The sequence below is a fragment of the Aedes aegypti genome, chromosome 3 (genome assembly GCF_002204515.2).
Source record: "Aedes aegypti strain LVP_AGWG chromosome 3, AaegL5.0 Primary Assembly, whole genome shotgun sequence".
NCBI classification, from domain to species: domain Eukaryota; kingdom Metazoa; phylum Arthropoda; class Insecta; order Diptera; family Culicidae; genus Aedes; species Aedes aegypti.
In genome coordinates this window covers 84,627,938-84,643,722 of record NC_035109.1, presented here as the reverse complement: position 1 = coordinate 84,643,722, position 15,785 = coordinate 84,627,938, and the positions used below count along the sequence as shown (strand labels likewise).

The following is a 15,785-nucleotide window of genomic DNA, read 5'->3' as shown; positions in this document are numbered from 1 at the left end:
CTTTATTTAGATCTAGATCAATACATGAATTGCAATGAGCTTATAGTAAGATCACTCTTATATTCTTACGATAAAACGCCCTGAGCCAAAATTAGCTCAGCATGCTATCTAAACAAATTGCTCACTAACAACTAAGTATCAGTAGGATGCAATAGGTGTTCTGCAAAGAACAGAGCAAGGAACTACCACATAAGCATTTATTCTAGGCAAATGCGTCTCAGCTACCGGTTCCTCAACGACCGACTATAAAAGACCATTCTTCCGATCCGTTGATAAACAAAACCTAGAACACCACAAGAACGGAAGTACCTTCTTAGAGAAGCAACTAGTTGCAGTTCCCAGCCATCCCACAGAATGCAGATCTACCTGAGAACGCTGACGGGCCGCACCATTGTCCTCACCGGTCTGGCCGAGGACGAAACCGTGGACAGCGTGAAGAAGATGGTCGAAGCCCGGGAGGACGTTCCGCCGAATCAGCAGCGGTTAATTTTCTCCGGCAAACAGCTGGAAGATGGTCGCACCCTGGACGAGTACAACATCATCAACCGGTCCACGTTGCATCTGGTGCTACGTTTGAGAGGTGGCCAGGCCTGAATACTGCCGACTTTGAAGCGTCCTAGGACTGCCATTGTGAATTTTACTGTTTTGACTGCCTACGAAGAAGAATATTGCTTATTGTATGAGAATTTTGTGTAAACTATTTGAAGGAAGGGGTTTCTCTTCAATGAATAGACTGTTCTATTGTTGAACGTTTGAATCGTAATATTTTGGTTTATTTCTTAGTACGGCTTGTATATTGTATTCAACTAACTGCTACTTAACGCTCTTGAAGAGTAAAGGAAACTGTTTCCAACCTGATTTAACGGAATTTGCACACCCGAGCAACACACATGTTATAATTTAGTATTATCAACTTATATATGACTAGTTTTGGTCATATATCAGTTGAAAATACACAATTTTAACATGTGCGTTGCTGGGGCAATCATCTACTGAGCAGCAAATGCGCTGCCATATTTGGCGCGAATATAGTTTAAAATGCATGCGATAAAATATCTATTTCAGTGGTGTTAGTTTTGGTTTGAAGATAGGAGTTGTTTAAAACTGCTGACTGACTAATTGCATTGTAAAACCAACATACAAATCTATCAGAGGAATATAATGCTTCCAAGTGTCCACTCTACAGGGAGCACGTATTCTCCACCCCGGGAACACAGGAAGACCTTCTACTACGAACGATTGCTTCCGCACATCCGAACGGTTGACATTAAAATTGTTCTATCAAAAAACTGCCACCGAGTGATCTGTCGTGTGTTCAGCTGCGCACATGCTTTTAGGTGTCTATATGTTCGATACGTTTACGTTTTTCTAAAATTCAGCTCGGTTTTCATATTTCTTCTCTCTTTTCCGGCTAACGACGGGCTAAGGTACCTCGTTCAATTGACATGACGGATTATGTTTTGTTGGAAATGTGCACTAAAATTGCGATTCTAGATCAACTTCTCCAACCGAGTCTCTGACTCGCCTGATGTTTCGTTCCTAATGGTTATATAATTAACGCTAAGATATCTAAAAACGTTCAAAAGTCAGTGGTTAACTTTCATCCAGCCACAATACTTTTAACCTGCTGAAAAACACCATATTACCAAATATTAGATGAGTTTTTCGAAAAGTTCAGAAAATTTCTAAAAAATCGTCCGGTTACCAATAAAGTTCTGCAGATATTAATGTGTTTTCAGCATATGAAAAGTTTGTTGGCTGGATGAAAGTTAACAGTACCTATTTATTGAGAGCTGATAGCGAATAGTGTTTCCATATTTGCTATGTAATATCGTTCAAGAGTTAATCTACTTTGATAACAACTTGCAGGTTCTGGTAAGATCACTTTCAAAACTAATGCCTAACACACAGATGATCACATCTATCGTAATTCAATCAAACGGGAACAACTCGCCCTCGTTTAGGACTCCTGCTGTACCAGCACCTGTTCGGTTCGCATTTTATCCGGCGTGTCCCAGCAACTCTTGACGCAGGTCCACACCAACACGTTGCCAAAATCTATGGGAGCGTTCTCGCGGGTAGCCTCTAACCGAAGCTTCTCGATAATGGTTGGCAAAATTTGGACTTCACAGATCATTTCGTGGCCACAGTGCTGACACTTTGGCGCCAGCAGCTCCTTCAACGGAGCGATCAGAATGGGAGCAGCATTTCGGGAATAGCGCAATATCTGGCCAGGGTTCTCCTGCAGCTTCGACATGAAGTTGTGGAACATCAGATCTCCATGGATGGGAATGGCTTTTTCGTACAGCTCTTGCTCCATCGGTACCGGTTGCTGGGCTCCTCCTCCGCCGGCAGCTCCGTGACCCATCGGACTATCGGGACTAGTTTTGACTAGAAATGGAATAGAGAACGAATGCATTTGAATTCGAAGGTCGATTATTCTTTATTTATTTTTTTAATTGGCTAAGATTTGGTTAAACATTCTTCATGACCAATAAAGATTTACGTTATTTTAGAGAACTCAGAACGGTTTGCCTGATCCATTTGGTGTCTCGACAATGCTGTACCTATTTATTATTTGGACTATATGAAAAAGGTATTAAAGCTGGTAGAAGGCCTTTTAGAGACTTGATTGAACAAAAGCAGGTCTCTCAAAAGTCTCTATTTTTAATGGATCTCTAAAGTCCTTTTGTATTTTTTTTCCTCTCCCACAGTTTTTTTTCGACAATTCAATAGTCATAATGTCATTCTTAAAAAAAGCGATTGAACAAAATACCGTCCATACATGACATAGCATTTTGGTGGTGATTATCTTTGTATTGTGACGAACATTATGTATTATGTATGGGAAAATAGGCTACACTCAGAAATAAAAATAGTCACAGAATTACTAAAGTTTATGCATTAATGACTATTTTCTATCTGCCTCTCGTTCATTCTGCTGTGAATTTCTACACTAAATGTCATTTCGCCTGGGTTGAAGCTTAGCGATGCTTCAACCCAGGTGAATTGACAAATAGGAATAATATTCTCTGCAGAATGAAAGAGAGGCCTATTAGAAAATAGTCATAAATTACTAAAATTTAGCCATTCTGTGACTACTCGTGTTTCTGAGTGTACAATGGGAGAGAAAGTGTCAAAAATTGGCCAAAAAACGCTACGTCATTAATGGGAGCTGCCTAGCTAGATTATTCCAATCAACTATAAAATGAACAGGGGTGGTAAAACAAACACCGAAGGAAAACAAATTTAAATAAATTTTTATTACGTACGGACGATTAAGAGCTTAAATTGGAGTGTTCGGGTTGATACGGAGGTCAATTTAAGTGAAAATATCACCGGAACCTAAGATTTTAGAAAACCACATTTGATAATTGAAACTGACGTAACTTTTAGCTCGGAGGTCTTAAGGTTTTTCAGTGAGGTGAATATCGTTATGTTATGATGTCATATCTTATACCTTTGGATTTCTTTTTGAATGGGTTACAATCCTTGAAGGATATATTTTGGGGAACGCAATGAAAATTTTCAAAAATATTTCTTTTGCTCACGTTTTTTGCATGGTGTTCATTTTACCACCAACCAATTTTATCCACATAGTGCAGGTAAAATGAACATTTGCATCGTTTTTTGCTATCAACAGAAATATGTGAAAAATCAGCTTAGTCTGAATTCATCTCGCTGCTATGGATAACATCCCTATTTATGATTTTGTGCGATCGAGCTTTACAAAATTCTTGTTTTTCTATTAAAAACAAGATGAAAACCCTATGTGTACACTCAGGCAAATTAACTATCGATAAACATAGGAACCCCTTATGAAAATTCGCCACAAGAAATCGGATTGAAATTCATAAATTTGCCTTATGAAACCAGAATTTGAAAATGAAAAACGTTTCCGCGGCAATCTGGAATCGAACCAAGAACCTTGCGATCGATAGGCCCGAGCATACACCAAGCGCCTATCGACGCCTTGAAGTGGAGTGATGCTAAAACGATACATAAAGCGTTCGTATTGCAATAATCGTTCCACCTTTCATAAGGCAAAATGTATGAAATTCGATAGTCCAGTTCGCTGCGTGTATGTCTATTGAGACAAATGAGCGTATAAATTCTACCGATTTTTCAAAAATGGTGGATGTTTTAAGCTGTCAAGCTATTGAACCAATACAAATAAAAGTTTTCAGTAGGTTTTTAAATTTTTTCATGGCATAATATTAATATATTTAACTTGTAGGTCACTTAATTTCTTTTTGCTTACTTTATCCTGGGAGGGAGGCACCGATACTACACACGAAATATGACACAAAGTTATTTCGAACTGCAAGAAAACTCCAGCTTGCCAACGACAATCAAGGCAGACTTGATGAAAATCGCTAGTTTTATTTTGTTGTGTTCCTTCGATCGTTCTGGACAAACATGGAAAAAGGGCCAAAGTTTTCTATGCATTCCTTTTTGGTTTTTATTGAAAAAAAAAGTAAAATGATGCATATTTGAATACTTTATATTCAATCAGAATAAAAGGTGCTATTGTGATATTACTTTTTGATAAGCACGAATACCTTTTCAATCGATTTTTTGTCACAATTGATAAAATGCAAAAATATGTTTTGATCAATTACGCGATTTTATCAGGTGTGTCCATTGTTTTAGATCTGGGCTCACATTGACGGTTCGTGACAGCAGAATCTCGGCTCACTTTGACGTACATAAATTTCGTATTGGTTTCTCCCTCCCAGACTTTATCCATTCACCCGTATTCACGGTATTCAAAAATCGAATGTTGCTATACTCGATTATGCGATTCAATAATTTTGGAGGGTAGTGTACATTATAACGATCAGTAAAACTTGTGCAAACGGGAGGTTAAAAAATATTGTTAAAATCCTTAGTCTGGTCGGAATTTCTAATAGTCCTTAGTAAAACTCCATTTCCATTTGGTCTCGTTTTGTTTTCTCGTATCTGGTAGTAGGTTCTTTTGATTTTTGTTTGCTCTCTTTGTTCAGGCATGACTGCCCATTAGAGTGATGCAAATTTTGAAATTTTAGCTCCCCTATGCTTAAACGATTTTCTTCATGAAAACTAGCATCCTCCCAAAATTTGAATTAATTCGGAAGAAATTTGACTGTGCACACGCCAATTGAAGTTTATATGGAGATTACTATGGAAAACGTCAATCTTTAGTGTTCAGCTCTTTATCTCTTCGTCATAAAATTTTATGGAAAAGTGAACAAATTCTTCTAATGTGAAATCCTCCCAGCTACAACTTTGCCGAAGACCACTTTTTGATTGAACGTCAGGATAAATTGTTATTCATCATTATAAAGTTGGTTTGCATGTAGCATGCTTCACCAACTGTTCGGCAGGCAACAGTGGTGCTCCTGGCGGGAAGAATAGATCAAAGTAATCCAGGCTACTATGTTCTACAGCAAAAAAGCAGTGTTGCTCTGAAAGTAATTGATTGATCATCTCAGCATGATTCAGACTTTGTTATCAATAATAACAAATTATCCTTAAGTCCCATCGAAATAAGGTCTTGGGCAAAGTTGTAGCTGGGAAGTTTTCACATGAGATGAGTGTGTTCACTTTTCCATAGATTATTATGACGATCAGATAGAGGACTGAACACAAAAGGTTTGCCTTTTCCATAGTAATTTCCATATAAACTTCAAAAAGCGTGTGCACAACCAAATTTCATCCGAATCTCTTCAAATTTTGGGAGGATCATTTTAATCATAATTGACATCGTTTAAGCATAGGGGAGCAAAAATTTCAAAATTTGCATCAGTCTACTGCCCATTAACGCATATTTGTCTCATGTGAATAAGCAATCTAGCAAACTTGGGACTGACAAACAGGGTTGTTACGGGAAATCCAAAATATGTTTAGCATCGACCAACATTGTATCCGCGCTGTATGAAATTTAATCCACGCGTAATTTAATATGTAGTGAAAATACATTTTTTGTTCAGTCGTATAATATTTAACCTCTCTATCTTAGGTAAGCAGTTTTATCCTGAAGAAAAAAAAAAAAACAATAATAACATTAATCCTCATATATGATAGCGTCAGAATATTTAAAAAAAGAAACTTTAGAGTCTTCATGCATTAGACAGGAACTGAAAAAAAAACAAGCAAACAGGAATCAAAATACATAAAGAGATTGACCAGGAATCAAGAAATACTCCCAGAGTCTCAAAGAGGAATCTTCAGAGGATCTCAACAGACATTTCACTAATGGGCCTAGGGTTGAAAATCTCCTTAATAAAGCTATAATAATAATAATTTCACTAATGGTATTTTAAAAACTTCCTTAAAAATTCATCTTATACTACGCCATGTATGTATGTATTAGTGTGGTTCAAAAAATCGTTTTTGCTCTACACCGCTCATTCGATCCAAGATCAAATTCTGAGTGTCCTCCCAATATTTGAGCTCATTCGGATGAAAACTGAGACAGCAAAAGCCCTTTAAAGTTTATATAGGAATTACTATGGAAAAAGCAAGCAAATCATTCAAACGATCATAGTGTTTGCCCATGTGCTCTTGGGAATTAGAGCTACGTTAATACTGTGAGATACATTCATCAGCTACAACTTTGCCAAAGACCATTTTCACATTTGACGCCTTAGTTATTAGTTATTGATTTTTGTATGAGTTGTAAAACTTTGGCTATAAGCATTGGACTAATCTGCAGGCATCACTATGCAGTAGAACATAGTATCCATGATTTATGTGTGCTATCTTTTGCGCCAGATGCAGCAATGTTGCCTGTTCAGAAAATAAATGAGCACTGTAGAAGAATTCGCGATTGGATACAAATCAATAACTAATTACTGAGACGTCCGATGTGAATACGGTCTTCGGCAAAATTGTAGCTGATGAATGTATCTCACAGTATTAACGTAGCTCTAATTCCCAAGAGCACATGAGCACACTATGATCGATTGAATGATTTACTTGCTTTGCCCATAGTAATTCCCATACAAACTTTAAAGGACTTGTGCAATTTCAATTTTCATCCGAATGAGCTCAAATTTTGGGAGGACACTCAGAATTTTATCTTGAATCGAATGAGCGGTGTGGAGCAAAAACGATTTTTTGAACCACTCTAGTATGTATGTACCGCTCTTATATTTTTTCTGCCGAAATTCTCCAAACATTGGTACAGGCATTTTCCCAGTGTCCTTTAAATATTCATTGATTTACTCTTTTACGGATTTTTCGAAAACTTCTTACAAGATTTTTGTTTACATGTATTTTTTACGAATGCAACTAGTAATTTCTCTCAGGTTATCTCCAATAACGACTCCATGGCTCCCCTAAAGCTTTTTTTCAAAAATTTCTCAAAAACTTTAATTTTCATGCACGGACTGTTTAATACTGATAACTTTCAAGTGTAGTTAAATAATTGAATTTTTAGATTATATGAGATCGCTTCAAAACCAAATATAGGGTGTCATATCACCCCATCGGTAAAAAATCGACACAAAAAAGGCAAATTATGAAAAATCTTTGATTTATTTACAGCACAACGGAAAACAAGCGGATCTAGTGTATTATTATAAGAATTGTTGGAAATCGCGCAAAACTCCGAAGATTTCATAATATTATAAGATCGTTTATCAACTTTTGCTTGAAGTGGCCAAACTGTCCCATTTTTCCCTATTGCTAAATTCTCGCATAACTTGTGATCTCGCTCTAAAAGCCATTGGTAACCGAGTGTGTAGCTTGTTGTTACCGAGCAAACGATTGGATTTACACGTTATTCAACAATGGTACGATGAAGAGTAGATCCTCCTCAATCCCCAGTGGTGATAGTTTTCATCGTGGTCCATTCATTTGCTTAGAAACAAGGAGCTACATACTCGGTTACCAATGGCTTTTAGGGCGAGATCACAAGTTATGCGAGAATTGATCATTGGAAAAATGCTAAAAGAAACCTATATAATACTCCACGAGATTTTCTGGAGATATCCTTGGGAAAACTTGGGCATTATATCTGAAGAAATAGGTAATGAAATTATCGGAAGAATTACTGGCATTATTTCTGTAACGATATGTGATTCGAAAATTTTCAATGAATCCATGTTCACTTGAGAAATTACTCAATAGCTTCAAAAATGACTACGCGACTATTTCTTTGTAGAGAAACCCTGAAAAAGATCCTAATGGATATCCTTAAGAAATTTCTCGATCAATTTCTAATTGAAGTCGTCAAGAAGTTCTATTTCTTGAAAAATATTCTTTAAAAATAGATGTAAGAATTGGTGAAACTATCAACGTAGGATGAGCTTCTTTAAGAATTTTCAGAAAATAAATACTAAAAAAAATCTTTAAAAAGTGTAACATAAATTTGGTGGGTTCTCCTGGAGGAATTCCTTATGAATCTTTGGAAGATTTGCTGGAGTAACACCTTGAGAATTCACTATAAGAATAACTCGCAAATCCTCGGTGGAAATCTTTGAAGAGTTTTCTTTTTTTTTTGTCAGTAGCGTTCAACACACAGACGTTTCTAAGCAATGTTGCTGAAATGGTCACTGCTAAGGTACAAGCAATCAGCCCTTACCGTAGTTTTGCAGTCTATTAGCAGGGTGTCGGCTCAATTTTGAAAATAAAATTCCCTGACTTTCCCTGACCTTCCAGTCATTTTCCAGAAAAGTTCCAGACCACTGAATTGGTTAATTTGAACCGAAATAAGTAAGATTTTTATAAGAAGATACATATTCGTTATGTTATAGGTCAGTGATTCTCAAAGTGGGCGAATTCGCCCCCTGGGGACGATTTTCAGGCTCAAGGGGGCGAAAATTTGTAAAACAGAATTTGGGGGCGAAAATCCAGAAAGGGGGCGAAAAAGCAAACATGGGAGCATTTGAAAATAATTACTCATAAACTTTGGAGGACACACATCTGAAGGTAAATCAATTCCAAACTTAAATATTTCCAGGACTACTTTACCTTAGATCGTTATATTTCTAATCATGGTCATTTTAAAATTATTATAGACAACATCACATGATTGTCCAACATAAAATATTTGTGTTATTCATTGAGCTTTTTAAAAATCATGTGAGTTTTAAGAATTGTCAGCATTTGAGATTTTCACGAGATTTTGCAGATGCCCAATATATATAAGGATCTTTTTCTGTATGTGAACTTTATGGTTTGGAAGTTAATATTTCTGGCATCTATCTTTTTACAAAAAATCTACGGTACCATTTTTGATGTTTTTAATCATTTTATAAACAAATTTTGGAAAATTTACCCTACGAAATTCGCGTTCCAGCGATGCCAAAGACAAAAAAACTCTATTTAAAAAAATAGATTTATTGTCAATAGCAGGGCTGGGAAGAATTTTGAAATTCACTCTACAGTTGCCAAACAAAGCCAATCACAGTCAGCGAAGCCAGTGAAACTCACGTCCATCGCTACTGTAGGCAAAAAGCCTTGAAAATTGCAAATTACCCGTTGCTAAGGGCAACTCACTGTAGAAAAATGTTCTATTTTCTGCTGCATTTCCCGTATTTAGAGCCTTCAATGACACTAACGTTTTAGCAAATTCATGCACCCAACAAAGGCTACTTGATGAGATTCACGTTTTTGAACTACCGTCAAACGGGGCTTCTTTTGACATTATTTCCACATTCTTTAACTTTGAGGATTTGTAACTCTTAGAATTATGGATAGATGTTGATAATTTTTGCCTATATTTAAGTTGTATATGTACGTAACAAATGTGCAAAATATGAGGCAAATCCATCAAGAAATAACAGAAATGCTTGAATAGCGAAAAAAGTGTGTCCTTCAAGACAAAAAAGGGGCTACTTTGGACATTTTCACAATTTGTTAATGAAATGATTTTTCCTTATAGCTTTCAAACTGATTCAATAGATTGTCGTCCACTGTGATGCTATGGAACGTTTTTCATTGATAAACTTAATGTAGAAAATTGCAAAGCTAGAATCAATTACGCATATAGACGAAATTTCAACGAAACATGTCATTAACTATTCTCAGTTTGCAGTATGAAACTTAAATTTTTATCTTCCTCTTAAATGGAACTATCAGTAACGAATGCTCGATTTTCAAGTTGACATAAACGAACGACGTAACTACTAGGTACTGCGATGATAAATGAGTTATGTACAAAAACTATTTTTTTCTATTCTTACTGTTATATGAACGATATGTTGAAGGATCACATTAATACCGGTAACTAATTTAATACCAGTAAGTAATTTTCATTAAAAATGCAATCTATGGAGTAAAGTTTAGCAAGATCGTAAAGAAGTAAGTTTGCTTTTGTAATATGCTTTTAGCTTCTAAGCAGTTTAGAGCTGGCTTAAGAGTAGTTTAATTAAGGCATTTGAAGGATGCAACTGTTCTGTACTACAAATTCATGTAAAATATGACGAAAAATAGTTTTTTAAAGATTATGTTGTGAATTTGGCATTGGTACGTATTGAAATATATGTGTTTTATGTCTTTTCACTTTTACAAACATTTATGTAATTTTTTTAAGTTGTAAAATACACAAACCAAAACATTATAATAAAATAAAAGTCGCAAAAATAAGACCTTTGATCAATTATTTTAATAAAACAACAATTTTAACCAAAACAAATCACAAGATTTTCATGAAACAGGACGATTCGATAGTTTTGTGATGCTCCCAATAAGTTTCCAAGACATGGGTAAAATTCAAACAATGTTTGTATAGCCAATGTTTTATACTTTGTGAATATTTATTCGGGCTTTTTTGAAATGTTTTCTTGTTTATCCTGTTATTGTTGATGTTGTTCCAAGAAAAAATCATGCCTAGTGGTAGAGCATATATTGGTAAATAAAAGTGCTGAAGACACAAAATTACTCAGATTAATATTTACGCTGCTAATAAATACAAAAGGTGAGTGTCAAAAGTAGCCCCTGGAATCAAAAGTAGCCCCGTCCGACGGTACTGTATTGCCGTGAATCGCAAGTCAGTCCCATCTGTAAAAAGTAGGCATTGAGAAAATGGGGTGTGAAGTTTCCAAACTCATTTTCCATACGAATATTCAAAAAATTCCAGATGATTGGAACATGTCCAAATCCTAATGAAACTTTCACAATTTGCTTTTTACTTTTTACTCTTTCTGAGAAAAATATAAAGATGATCGAAACATGGTTAATTTTTGTGTTACACGGTGCAGAAATCTGTAGTGGGTTTAATTTGCGGTTACTTTTCATTATGGGACAATTTGACTTGCTGTTTTTTCCTACTTTTTCCTAACAAATCTTATTATGTCATTAGGGCAGCTGAAAGAGCATATGAAGATGTGTTGAAAACTGAACTCAACTCAATTTTGACGAAAATGCATATGTGACTGACTTGCGATTCACGGCAGTGTACTGGGAAGAGCCACGTGATTTTCGCGAAATTCAAGCATACTACTATTACCATTCCCAGCACTGGTCAATAGATTATCAAGATTATTTCAAATGATATTCCAGAAATTTCTGCTTTTCAATCATTTTCTGGATTACTAAAAATAATCGAGGAACTTTGAGAATCATCCTCGGAATTTCTGGAGAATTTTCTGGGTCCTGGTTCCTAAGTCGAGCGGTTAGAGTTCACGACTGCAAAGTAAAGCCATGCTGAATGTGTATTGATTTAGCATGATCTATTACTTTGCAGACAATAAACTCGTTTGATGTTGTAGTATTGATATTTTTTCCCTGACCTCAAGTGAAATTCCCTGATTTTCCCTGACTTTCCAGGTCAAAAATAAATTCCCTGACATTCCCTGACTTTCCAGGTTTTTCCAGGTAGTCGACACCCTGATTAGATCAGACTACTATCAAATTATGATAATAGACTGATGCAAATTTTGAAGTTTTTGCTCCCCTATGCTTAAACGATGTCAATTATGATGAAAATGATCCTCCCAAAATTTGAGGTGATTCGGAAGAAATTTGGTTGTGCACACGCTATTTGAAATTTATATGGAAATTAGTATGGGAAAGGCAAATCTTTTGTGTTCAGTCCTCTAACTTCTCGCCATAATAATCTATGGAAAAGTGAACACACTCATCTCATGTGAAAACTTCCGAGCTACAACTTTGCCGAAGACCACATTTTGATTGGATGTCTGGATAATTTATTATTCTTGATTCAAAAGTTCAAACCTCGCTGAGATGATCATTCAATTACTTTCAGAGCAACACTGCTTTTTTGCTGTAGAACATAGTAGCCTGGATTACTCTGATCTATTCTTCCCGCCAGGAGTACCACTGTTGCCTGCTAAGCAGTTGGTTAAGCATGTAAAATGCATACCCACTTTATGATGATGAATAACAATTTATCCTGACGTCCAATCAAAAAGTGGTCTTCGGCAAAGTTGTAGCTGGGAGGATTTCACATTAGAAGAATTTGTTCACTTTTCCATAAAATATTATGACGAAGAGATAGAGGGCTGAACACGAAATATTGGCGTTTTCCATAGTAATCTCCATATAAACTTCAAATGGCGTGTGCACAGTCAATTTTCTTCCGAATCACTTAAAACTTTGGGAGGACGCTATTTACCATAATTAAAATCGTTTAAGCATAGGGGAGCTGAAATTTCAAAATTTGCATCACTCTATTATGATAAGGCCTGAAATGCCACTAGAGTAGTACTATTTTCAACACTATCACGTATACCACCGATTATCACTCATCAACTTTCGTAAATCACTTCAGATTAGTGTACTTTCCATTATATCACATAAGCCATCAGAGGTCCTTGAAATGCCGATGCCGATTCAACAAATACCTACCAAATTGAAAGACTTGTATTGATTCAGTGTAATATTTGGGTAAATATAGAACAAGCATTGTTTAGATTTGTAAAACCTTTTAAAAACACAGAGTCAAATAAAACTAAAGACGAAAAAAACTTAGGGGAATTTACGTATTCTCGGCAGTCTAAGCCGATGCCGCGCTTCTTTGGTAATTTTCTCGGACATCAGCAAACGAATTCCGTGTCTGTCTGTTTAATTTGATGCGTTGCTCAATTCTCTATCGATTTACACCGACAGATTTGCCAAAATGCTTTTGGAAACGCGTTAACAACGCTGCAAACATCTCTAGTCAGTGTGACTTTTTTCGGCAGCCTCATTCTCTTCGGCAACTTTCCCATAAGAACTGCTTGTGAATCTCTTTGGCAGTTGCAAATCAGTCGCATATTGAGGCGTGTTCATTTGAATCGACAACATCTCTGGCGATATTGATTATGCAGTCTCGGAAATCTCGTCAGCGGGAAGCGGGCAGAACAAAGCATCATCTGAATGTTTTCATTGATGTGTTTTGATAGAAAAGTATTGTGTATTTGGCGTTTGAAATTTAGTTGTCGAAAATAGTCGAATAGTGCCGAAGCCGTAAGTCTCCCTACGTTCTGTGCAATATTGAGGCTCAAGAATCCATCATTCAATCATTAGCAATCATCAAACATTAAAAACCAATTTAAAGAAAAACTGGTTTGGAAAATTTGTAAAACGATTATGGTTATTTTTATTTAATAAAAAGAGAAATTTAACACTTATTATGCTAGCATCTGCATGCTAACTTGCATCTGGTCACCTTTATTCACAGAAGAGAGAATCGATGAAGAGAAATCGATCATGCGACTAACGCCCTTACGCTGGAAGTAAAAGCTTCATGTCCGATTAAACCGCTTAACATAGACTTTTAATTAACTCCCAAATTACCCATAAACGTATAATTGGCCCATGCGAGTAGGAGATCCGTTTATGAACAGCAAACTGTTCCTCTCAACTCACCTTCTTCGTGCTTCTGGTACTCCTGCAGCAACTCCCGTACATGTTCCGTAATCATCGGAGACGACGAACGTTCCTCGTCCACACTTATGTAGAAACTCTTCAGGGTAACATCCTTCAAATCCCTAGGAATTACTTGCGGCTGCTTGAGCAAAGCCAGCAGATCTCGCTTCGGGGACACCGGCGTATCCACCACGACCACATCCCCTTCCGTTCCTTCGATCTCCGCCGTCGCTTTACTCGTGTACAGATTGTCAATCAATCCTCCTTTGGCTCCTCCGCCTCCATTGGCATTCCTCTCGTCAACCCTCAGATTCCCGAACCCTGGCACCGGGTCATTCTCCAGCGAATTACTTTCCTCATCTTCGTCGGATACTTTGCTGTTCTCATACCGGATTACGTTCCCATTTTCCTCGTTCTCCAAACCTCCCACGACGTTCCCCGTGTCGACTCGCATGAAAGTGTCCGTCACCGCACCCGTCGTATCATCGTCGTCCCACTCATCCGCCCCGCTACACCACGCAATATTGCTGGCCACCGTTTTCACAACCTGCGCCGCTTCGTTTTCCACCGGGCTTTTCTCGAGAGCCTGGGTCCTCACACAGACCCAACTCTGGGACTGGGTCGAGCAGGGAGCATTCAGGCAAGCGAATATGTACAACGTCCTGTGGAATTGCGAATTCTCCAGGGGTGCGTAGATTTGCACTATCAGGGGACGATTCTGTCCGCACAGCGGACATGGCGCAATGGCAATCTCTCCGGCAGGCCAGTTCTACAAAAAACAATCAATTAGTACACAAAAACCGCCCTTCTTAGTCTCTAGTTTAATGCAATTCTCTAAAGTCACTATTTCGATCATAGGGTTTCTAAGGTCTATTAAGACCATCGGGTTTCTAACTTATATTTTTATCACTATTTTCTGCTTGTAGTGAACTCTGCTACCAATTTTAAGAGGTTTTAGAGAGCCCTTCAGAGACTGGAGAAGTTCATTAGAGAACTTGCAAATCTTTGCATTGCGAAATGTGGAGACATCTGTAGTAATTTTAGAAATATTCGTGGAGGTATTTCCGCTTAGAAAATGGGAAATTCTATGGAGGAATAATTGAATACATTCCTGAAGATCTGAGGACTTTCTTGAGAAATTTTGGAAATCATTATTGTTGAGTCCTAAGTAGTTTCTAAAGGCATGCTTTAAAACGTTTTTTTTTTAGATTAAGGTATTTAAATGAAAATTTTTGAGTTATTTTTGAAGTAATCTGCGAGAGATTCAGAAGAAATTTCTAGGTTTCTGTATGGTATTGTTAAAATTCCCATTCGGTCTCTTATTTATTATAATCATTCTGTTTATTCAAGCACAAGGTATATAAAATTCCTATATATTTTAAAGGCATCACTTAGTCACTATTCGCCCTGGGTCTCTGATTTTCTCAATTTGCTGATACGTAGACCCTTCTAGCCCTGAAAAATCCCTTCGGACCATAATATGAGCTAATCCTTACCGCCAGGCCGCCAATTTTGTTCACCGTATGGTTGAGATACGGTTTGTCCTTATCCACAATCGGTTCATCGTCGTAGCCGAGCAGAACTGTGCATTTGTTTTTAGCCATTCGTTGATTTTTGGAAACACACTTTTCCAGCCAGCACCAAGAAAATTGATTTTTCACACAATAGAGAAAAATCACGCACGACGGGAGACAAGAAAAATCTGTGTTCTGCCAGTCTTGTTTTTTTTGCGTCTGTCGAGCGACGGACACGCGCATCTGACGTCTAGAAATGTCATTTCGAACGAGAGAGGGGCCAGGCCTTCACTGGGTCATTTTCTATTACAGTGCGACCCGGATAAAAACGTATCATTCAGTGAATGGAATAAAATAAACCATTAATGTACAATTTAACGTATTGGATACAATACAGCGTATTGTAATTGAATGTCGAAGCAACATTATTTTTGTTTAAATATTCAATTCAAAAACAATATAATATATTGT

At 37.0% G+C, this 15,785-nt stretch overlaps 2 protein-coding genes and 1 long non-coding RNA gene across 3 annotated transcripts in view; 2 read left to right on the top strand and 1 right to left on the bottom strand.

Annotated features, from left to right (window-relative positions):
- LOC110679547 overlaps positions 1–15,785 on the top strand; it is a 134,897-nt gene that overhangs the window by 28,251 nt on the left and 90,861 nt on the right. The gene's annotated exons all lie outside the window — the stretch shown is intronic.
- Positions 253–763, top strand: LOC5579170 (ubiquitin). Its single transcript, XM_001664214.2, has one exon. It carries the CDS (start codon positions 355–357, stop codon positions 592–594), a length of 240 nt encoding a protein of 79 aa, XP_001664264.1. The 5' UTR covers positions 253–354; the 3' UTR covers positions 595–763.
- LOC5579169 (programmed cell death protein 2-like) lies at positions 1,349–15,529 on the bottom strand. Its single transcript, XM_001664213.2, has 3 exons — positions 15,297–15,529; positions 13,801–14,569; positions 1,349–2,391 (listed from the first exon to the last, which is right to left on the bottom strand). The coding sequence occupies exons 1-3, from the start codon at positions 15,402–15,404 to the stop codon at positions 1,961–1,963; spliced, it is 1,308 nt and encodes a 435-aa protein (XP_001664263.1). The 5' UTR covers positions 15,405–15,529; the 3' UTR covers positions 1,349–1,960.

Excerpts from the sequence above, each read along its gene's own strand:
- LOC5579169 (XM_001664213.2), bottom strand. The coding sequence starts at position 15,404 with ATGGCTAAAAACAAATGCACAGTTCTGCTCGGCTACGACGATGAACCG. Across the intron at positions 14,570-15,296 it reads ACAAAATTGGCGGCCTGGCG|AACTGGCCTGCCGGAGAGAT; the intron begins GTAAGGATTAGC and ends TGTTTTTTGTAG. Across the intron at positions 2,392-13,800 it reads GTACCAGAAGCACGAAGAAG|TCAAAACTAGTCCCGATAGT; the intron begins GTGAGTTGAGAG and ends TTCCATTTCTAG.
- LOC5579170 (XM_001664214.2), top strand. The coding sequence starts at position 355 with ATGCAGATCTACCTGAGAACGCTGACGGGCCGCACCATTGTCCTCACC.